Source organism: Eptesicus fuscus, chromosome 4 (assembly GCF_027574615.1).
Source record: "Eptesicus fuscus isolate TK198812 chromosome 4, DD_ASM_mEF_20220401, whole genome shotgun sequence".
Lineage (NCBI taxonomy): Eukaryota > Metazoa > Chordata > Mammalia > Chiroptera > Vespertilionidae > Eptesicus > Eptesicus fuscus.
The window spans coordinates 34,369,253-34,378,057 of NC_072476.1; the positions used below are offsets into that span (position 1 = coordinate 34,369,253).

Genomic DNA, 8,805 nt, shown 5'->3' on the forward strand with positions numbered 1-8,805 from the left:
TGAGATGTGAGTGGAATCTTAAGAAAATTTCCTGTAATCTACTCACATAATTCTAAAGTAAAGGGATTCGGGCAGAACCGTGGGCTCCGCACATGGAAATTTGTTTCGTTATTGAAAAAAAGGGAAACGTGAGTTAAGGAGAAGGCAGACAGACATAAAGATCTTTACCAATAAGGTCAGGCTTCTTGTTAGAGAGAATCTGGTAGAAAATGTGGTAGCCCCTCTCAGCTGCTTGCTGTGAGATGACCCGAGATTTCTCTAAGAGATCTGGAAAAGAATAAGCAAAATGCCTGTAAGTTTCCCCCAACTTCTGCCTGGAGTGCAGGGTTCCTCTCCATAAAGCCCAGTGCCATCGCCAGTCATGGGCTCATTCTTCCCTCTCCGCCAGACACACAACACAGCCTCAGGGGGCCTGACTGCTGGTGGAGGCCAGACAGGCTGGGCATGAGGCAGGCTACGCTCAGGAGGGCCCCACACTTGATGTAATGTTCCGGGGAGAACCTTCCGAAAGGGCCTGACTCACAGCTCTCGATGTCAGCTCCAGCCAGTTTGCCCGTAGTTCCAAAGTGGATCCGGATGAACTTGCCCTGAGCAGGGAGGAGAGAGGCGGATTGTGAGGGAGGGTGTAGTTCTAGAGCAACACGTGGCCCAGGTTTGGCCGCAGCCACTCAGTGACAGCCCCCTGAATTCAGAGGGCACTTGGGGAATGTAACTGGGCCAGACGTGGCTGTGGTCTGAGTTGTGGATGTCCCATGCAGATGGGCAGAGGAGGTGGATGGGTTTTGGAGCTCAATCTTGGGTCTGTGGGGTAGCCTGTAGATTTGGGGTGGGGGTTCACAGCCTCCAGATATTGCAAATCTCTGGCTCCTCTGTCTGACTTCACAGCCCCAACATCACTGTGTTCCCAAGTTTCTGCGTTCAAGCCCCTTGATTTGTGTACTGATATGGGCTCTGTTTGATATAGACCCTGACTGATAAAAGTCTCTGAGAAGATGATGTGACTTGCTTAATCCCATTGGTGTGTTTAAACCAGCCCCAATTTACTTACCTGGAATGGGGTGAGGATACCTGTCCCACCACCCCCAGGGCCCACAGTTGCCGCTGCGCACACTTACAAAGCGAGAGGAGTTGTTGTTCCTGGTGGTCTTGGCGTTCCCAAAAGCCTCCAGCACGGGGTTGGCCTGGATGATTTGATCCTCCAAGGACCCCTGCCCCAGAGAGAAACACCAGGTGGGTTGGCCTGTCCTGGGGCTACTGCCTGGGGACTCAGGGCTTTCACATGACAGTGGCTTGTGTGTCAGGAATCAGGATGGAAACAGGTTTGGGAGGCTGGGAAATTGGGGTTGGAGGGGACCTGGAAGGAGGGCCACTGCCTGATGACTACCCCCTGCAGCCCCTGATATTGGAGGGGCACTGGCAGATGCTAGGCCTTGATTCTTTGCTGTTGTTTCCTCACTGCTCTTGGTGGAGAGACCCCTGAGTGACCTGAGCACCCTTCCCTGGCATCTCTGGTGTCTCTCTCCCAACCTTCCTTTTCTTGTCAGCTTTTGACAGCCACCACTGACACAGCTAATGCTCTTTGTGCCCCAGAGCCTGTGTGTAAGATGTGGCCTAGGCAGCAGAATCCATCCTGTGTGAGGAGACCCGGGTCTGCAGCCGCCTTCTCCCTGTGTGACCCCACCCAAGTCGCTTCTCTCCAAGCCTCAGTCTTCTTATCTGTAAAATGGGCCTAACCCCCAGAGCAGGCACTATGTGTGACAGCCTGCCCAGGCCACCCTTACCTTGCCATCCGAGGCCTGTTTGCCAGTTCCTCCGATATTGGCAAAGTACTGGATGACTTTCTTCGTGTTCTCAGTCTTGCCAGCACCAGATTCTCCACTGTGGGTGGAAACGGGAGCAGACAAGTGAAGCACGTAGAGGGGAGTAGCAGCAGAGAAGTAGAGCAATAAAAGGTGCAGGCTGAGCGTGATCACATTTCACACTTTAGCTGTGACAGACAGGTGGGGGGCTTAGGGACACGGAGGCTCCCCTTGCTAGTCCTGCTAAGCCTACTTGCTGTCTACAGATTTCTATACAAGGTCCCACCAGTTAATTTAAGAAGGCTTAATTACACGTATAAGACACAGACCTAATTATATATATATATTTACGGAGGGACAGAAGGGACACTTACGTGATTAGCATAGACTGATTTTCACGATCTGCAGGGAAGAAAACAGCAATTGGAAGATGTAATTAAGGAAACTTAGAAACTTAGACATTTGGCATCATCTTTGCCACCCACCCTGCATCCCACCCGACTTGGAGAGTGGCCATAGAAGCCAGGTGTGTCGGAAAACCCAGCATCCTGTGGGGTCCATGGTGACATGCCTGCCTCTGCATCAAACATCCTCGCAGAAAGGGCCAAGAATTGACCAGCCACCCTGGTGCTTCTACCAGCACCATCCCAAAAAGGTACCCAGTCATAAAAAAAATAAAGAGAAATGATAATAAAAATTACTTCTGGGGTCTCTGTACTTGTATGGCAGAGATCATACAGCGAATGGTTAAATGTTGACTTGAGTTCTGGGCACGTTACTTAACTTGGCAACCTGGCTTTTGTGATGCTTAAATGAGATAGGGCGTGAAGTAGGGCTGGTGCTTAGCAGATGCCCAGGGCACTCACTGAGCACTGGTACCTAGTGTTAATATCACATACGGTTGCAGCTCAACATTTAGCAAAGAACTTCAACAAGTGGTTCAGGTTGAGCTTGGGTAGCATGTGGCTCTAATGCATCTGGAGCAACAATAGCAAAGAGTATCTCACCCACCACAAGAGCCCCAACAGGCCCCACCCCACGCACCCATGAGCATGTCATGGTAGGCATTGTCCGAGATGGAGAAGAGGTGGGGTGGCATCTCTGTGCGTTTCTTGCCCTTGTACATGTTGGCCACCCGGGACCCGTAGATGGGCAGCCACCGGTAGGGGTTGACTGTCACGCAGAATAAGCCCGAGTAGGTCTGGTGGGAGGGAAGGAAGATGGTTAGCTGGCCCTTCCCTCTACTGCCCCCTTCTCTCTGAGCCCCAGCCTGTCATAGAGCAGCCTGGCAGGAGGTCCTCTCTGGGGGCAAAATCTATGCCTGAGTCTTTATTCAGTAAGCAAAACAAGTTTTCTCTTTAATATATATTTGTTTTATTTTCTTTTGGTTTAATTATTTGAATAGATAACACAGGCACTGTATGGACAAATATGCAGCAAAAAGTTCTCCCAACTGCTCAGTGCCCGTCCCCTCTTCCCACAAGTACTTTCTAATACCCACTCCCAAGGTTTCTGATGCATATACAGACAGATGTCTCACATTCTTATGTCCCACCTTGTTTTTAAAACTAAAGATAGTATTTTACAATATTGTTTTATATCTTGCTTTCTCCACTTAATATATCTCAGAGAATTTTCCATGAGAGTCCACAGTGAGACTTCTGGGGTATTTTACAGCCATGGAGTGCACACTGTGTGGGTTCGATCTATTTATTTTTATTTTATTTCAAAATTAAATTTATTGGGATGACATTGGTTAATATGATCATATAGGTTTCAGGTGTGGGTTTCTATGTTACAAGATCTGTATATTGCACTGTGTGCCCACCACCTAAAGTCAAATCTCCCATCATCATATATTAGGTCCCCATCACCCCCAACCACTTCCCTCTAGCAAACACCATACTGCTGAGACATCAGCTTCTTTTTTCATCCCAAGGCAATTTTGTAAGAAAATCATCCCGTTAAAAAAATATCAGAAAAACCAATGAGATAGTAAAATAAATGAACTGAAAGGAGAATAAGTGAGGGCAAGCAATAGCCAAATCCATGACTACCCATCCATGGCTTCCAAACTTTCTCTTCTCTTTGCTGGACACTCATATTGACCTGATGTTCAACTTTAAGACCTTCCATTTTGTTCCAAGTGGGAATACTGCTCCCCCCAGCCGCCCCCTCACCTACCAACCCCAGTTTCTCCTTAGCATAGCTGTGATATGTTGAATTTTAAAAGGAATTAAGAGTTGAAAGTGTGATGCACAGTGTCTCATCCTAGGACTCCAGCCATTGAATCACTCTTTCAAGCACTACTCAGTGTGTGTGTGTGTGTGTGTGTGTGTGTGTGTGTGTGTGTGTGTAGGGGGTTGGGGGGTGGGGAGGAGGGAGGATGGCAGATATTAGCCTGCAAATCTGTTTTGGTCAGAATGAAGAAGAGAGGTTCCCTACCCTCTCTCAGAGGAAGGACCCGAGAGGGAAGCTTTTGGGGTTGTGGAGTCCTTGCCTGTCAGTGTTGTTCAACCAGCAACTGAGGTACCTTAAAAGGAGACTCCTTGCCCTGATCCTCCACAGAGCCTATGACATGGCCACGCATGGAGAGCAAGGGCTTGGCATCAGAGTGACTATGATCTAAGCCCCAGCCCTGAGCTTAGCCATCAAGCCCACACAGACATCCCCAGCCCAAACTCCATGCTCAGTCAAGAAGAATGTGGTTTTTTCCAGACCTGAGGTCCAATGATGCCATCACTAGTCTCCAGGCCCAGCAAATATCCCCAAGAGCTTTCTAGAGTTCTTTCAGCATGGCCTGGGGATTTGAATCTGGACTAAAGTAGTGTTGAAGTAGGTTGAGAGAAGGAAGCATGCAGCAGCCATCTTGGTTGTCACCACAAATCCTGAGGGGCCTCTGACCTTGAAGGTAGGTCCCACCTCACCTATTCCTACCAGATATGCATCTTTCTGTTTTAGTAAAGACATCTAAAGGGGCAAATACCAAAACTCCCTTACATCTCATGTTTCAGGAAATCACACTTCTGTTTTAGGAGTTCCAAGATGGTCAAGGGACTGATGGTAACCCAGTTTGCACATCCTAGCATAGTGCACAATGTTTGTAGAATGAATGCTTGGATGGATGGATATAAAAAAGGAAGAAAAAGGAGAAAGAAAGGAAAAAGGAAAGAAGGAAGATAAACGGATGGTTGGCTAGATAGACAGGGAGGGACTTTTAATCAAGTCATATAAAGTCACTAGGGGGAAAACGATGTTTTTATTGGAGAGTTTGCAAGGGTGGGGTCGGGAAGAAGACTTTAGGGTGACAGCTTCAGCAAAAGGTATTTCAACTGCCTGCGGAGATGGTGCCCATCACTGAGGTGTTGAAAGCTTGGAGTGGAAGTCCTACTGTGTCAAAAACATGGTCCCTGTGCCCTCATCTGAGTCATAATGTACATTGGTTGCTGGGAAATGTAGAGTAGTTGCTCCCTCCCATCAGGAGAGGGGCAGAAGATCTGCAGTGCCCATTTCCTTCTCACCCCAGCCCCAGGCACTCACATAGATCCTCATGTTGGTGTAGCGTTGGCGCAGATTGTCCAGGACACTGGCCTCATTCAAGAAGGTCATGTCCGCCATGTCGCTGGCCTGGTAGAATTTGGGTGGGTTCATCTGTTGAACATCATCCTTCTTCACAGTGACAGTCTGCAGGGAGATGTCAAGACATAGCAGCACATGAATTAAGGACCAGTACTGTCACAGCCACAGCAGCATCTGGCACAGTTACCGCACACAGATGGGTGTCCTGGAAGGAGCTGCAGTCAGGTGTCCAGTGGGCCCAATTCCTAGTCCAACCAACTTCCCCATCTGCAACTTGGGATGGGGAGGGACTTCTGAGGCGATATGAGCCCTAACTGCCTCCCATCTGAAGTAGGGATGACAATAGCCCCCATGGCTGGTTTCTGGAAGAATTTATATGAACGTAAATGGGATCATGGAGAAATACCTTGTAAGCTATGGATTTCCCTCCCTACATTCACAGCATCTCAGGCCTATGCTTCTCTTCCCACCAAATCCATACTGGCAGCTGATCAGAGCTTTCTCATTGATCCCAGGGATACATTGCAGAGATGTGACTCTTGCTCTCTGCCTTGGGAATTAGTGATGGAGTCTAAATAGCAATGAACTTTTTCATAATAAAAAGACATTCCCCTTGAAAGTAAGCAAGCAAACAAGATAAAGAAAAAGAAGACAACAATGAGTGTTCGGCAGTAGTTGTACAGCATTAAGAATCGAAGCTCCTGTGCATGGTAGGCAATTCCTGTCCCCCTTCTGCACCCCAGTTTTTCATCTGTAGATGAAAACTAGCACCCACTCTTAAGTTTTATCATCTGGGACCAGAAAAAAAATCTTGGAGTTGCCTACAGCCTGAGATGTGAGGCTTGAACATACACTTTAATTTTTGGGACTTTTAATAATTTATGAGTCCAATAGGCAGGTAATTTGAAATCTTGACAGTTTTGGGAAATCCACCCAATGATGATCACCACCCTTAGTAAATCAAGCTGGGTCCAAAATTGGGTCTTTGGGGCCCCACTCTTATGGTTCATCATTTCTTACAACACTGCCATGCTCTGCCCTTCTGAAAAGTGTGTTCCTTTTGAGAATTAGGCTTGATTTTCATGTTCAAATCCACTTTAATTTGGGTACAGCCTCATCTCTCTCTTGTCACTTCCCTGGAAAGAGGCTACGAAGTAAAGTTCAGCTATTGCAAAATCTCATCATGGAAGGTCTCTGGCTTTATGCATGAAATTAACCAAGGACTGGCCTCACACTTCCCTTTTGCAGCCCACCATGGAGAGATGGCATGGTGACGTAAAGGGGACACAGGTGTTTGAGCCAGATGCTCTAGCTTTGAATCTGAGTCCGTCATTGTGACTATGGGCACAAGGGTAAAGTCTACTTGATCCTACTGCAAACTAGGACCAATAAATCATATAATAAGGTTATTGAAAGGATTAAATAAAATCCTTTGCCTCACCAGGAGTCTATAGCAGATAGGGATTTAATAAAACAAACTTTCTATTCACCTTCTCAAGTCATCCCTCACAGTCAGACAGTGTGGACTAGCAGAGACTGGGAAAACATCTATATGGGGGGGAAAAAAACTCTGATTTGTACCATTTGTTAATTCCCCTGGTGAAAATACTTCCACCATGCCTCACATCAAGCTACCAAAGGTTTAACAACTGGCTGCAAACCCTGAATGTTTAACACTGAGTCCTTGCAAGCCAGAACAAGCCAGCTCAAGCACACCACCACCAGGCAGCAAGGGGCTCAGGAGCTGAAGAGCTCTCCCAGGTTGGCCAGGGTGGTCCGAGCCCTGCCTCACATTCCTCGTGCCATCATGGGCCCATAGTGCAAACACTGATGGGTGGGATGCTCACTCTCACTCTTAGGAACAGATTCCACATGAGAGCTGTTTGGGGCTTTAAAGATGAGCAGCTCTCATGATAATCTTATACACATTTCTGTTTCAGAGCATATAAAGTACTTTCCTATGTCCTATCACGTTGGAATCTCTATTGTGAGAGAGCCAAAGCTCAGAGAGGAAAAGTGTCTTTCTCAGGGCCACACAGCTTGAGTATCGTTGAGTCTGAACTTGAACCCAGCACCTGGGACTCAGAGGCATCTGCTCTTCTTGCCACTCTGACTCTGGAGCAGAAGCATGGACAACAGAGCCTGAGTGTCTGCCACTTCCAAAGCTCGGTTTCATCCTGGAGATTTCTCTCCACTCACCTGGTTGGTGACCGTCTTCACGGTGACTTGGTCGCCCTGTTCAGACTGGATCTCTCCAGCGATGAAGCCTTCCTTCTCGTCTTTGACCCAGCAGGACCTCTTGATGTCATAGGGCTTGCTCATGGCTTCGATCCTCTCCTTTTCAGGAGGTGCCAGGAAGGGCATCGGGTCCACATCGTCCCCGCATTCGCCTTTGTATCCACCAGGCATTGCGGCTTGGCTGAGGGAGGAGCAAGAAGGAACCAAGGATGGGAACCAGGGCTTCCGTAGGTGCTGTAGGGGAGAGAAAGCGAAAACAGCTTGTCAAGACTTACGTATGGGCTAAGGCGAATGCCTGAGAGAGGCAGGGGCTCCTAATAACTTAGAATAAGCTAGTAACTCCTCGGAGTTGTGTACCCCCCAACCACAAAGCATTTCTGCATCTTTTATTGATATACCCCTCACATTAAGGCCCTGAGGTCAGGCTGGATCATTTTATGGAGAAGAAGACAAGGACCAGGAGAGGTTAAAGCAAGGACTTTAACCATGAAACAGCACCGGAAAACAATTACCACTTGTTTTTCACCTTCCCTTAAGGCAGTGGTTCTCAACCTTCCTAATGCCGCGACCCTTTAATACAGTTCCTCATGTTGTGGTGACCCCCAACCATAAAATTATTTTCGTTGCTACTTCATAACTGTAATTTTGCTACTGTTATGAATCGTAATGTAAATATCTGTGTTTTCCAATGGTCTTAGGTGACCCCTGACAGCGGTTCTCAACCTGTGGGTCTCAACTCCTTTCACAGAAGGTTGAGAACCACTGCCTTAAGGGATGAACAGAGGCCACAAGCCATGGTAGTACTAGAATTACAGTGGCTTGTCCCCAGCAGAAATCACAGCTCTTCTCCTTTTATTTTAGTGTGGTTGCAGGCATCTCAGAATAGTGTTTACCCTCTTCTCAAACTTTGAAATTACGTACTTATTAGACCCTCAGTTCGAGGTTTTTTGTTAAACCTGCTAACAAAGAAGTACACTTTTAATTACTATATCACAAATTGACTTTTAACATTTCGATAGCTGTGTTTTAATACCATCGGTTTTCTTTGTGTCTCTATGACTCAGCCGTCACCAACCTTTCGGACCTCATGGACCACCAGTGGTCGTGGACCACCGGTTGGCGACCGCTGCAGTCTATGTAGTTTAATTTATTCATTTAAAAACACTAATCTGATCAGAGGTCCGTAGGC

The 8,805-nt window shown here is 47.4% G+C and overlaps 1 protein-coding gene across 1 annotated transcript in view; it reads right to left on the reverse strand.

The window, feature by feature from the left end:
- The window catches only part of LOC103285956 (myosin-16), a 55,996-nt gene extending 48,209 nt beyond the window's left edge, over positions 1-7,787 (reverse strand). The window contains exons 1-8 of the mRNA XM_054714931.1: positions 7,578-7,787; positions 5,340-5,483; positions 2,844-3,000; positions 2,174-2,201; positions 1,782-1,878; positions 1,116-1,208; positions 524-587; positions 169-267 (exon numbers count right to left, since the gene is read on the reverse strand). Of these exons, the coding sequence (XP_054570906.1) occupies positions 169-267; positions 524-587; positions 1,116-1,208; positions 1,782-1,878; positions 2,174-2,201; positions 2,844-3,000; positions 5,340-5,483; positions 7,578-7,787 (892 nt within the window). The remainder of the gene's footprint in view (positions 1-168; positions 268-523; positions 588-1,115; positions 1,209-1,781; positions 1,879-2,173; positions 2,202-2,843; positions 3,001-5,339; positions 5,484-7,577) is intronic.
- Between the last annotated feature and the right edge of the window lie 1,018 nt (positions 7,788-8,805).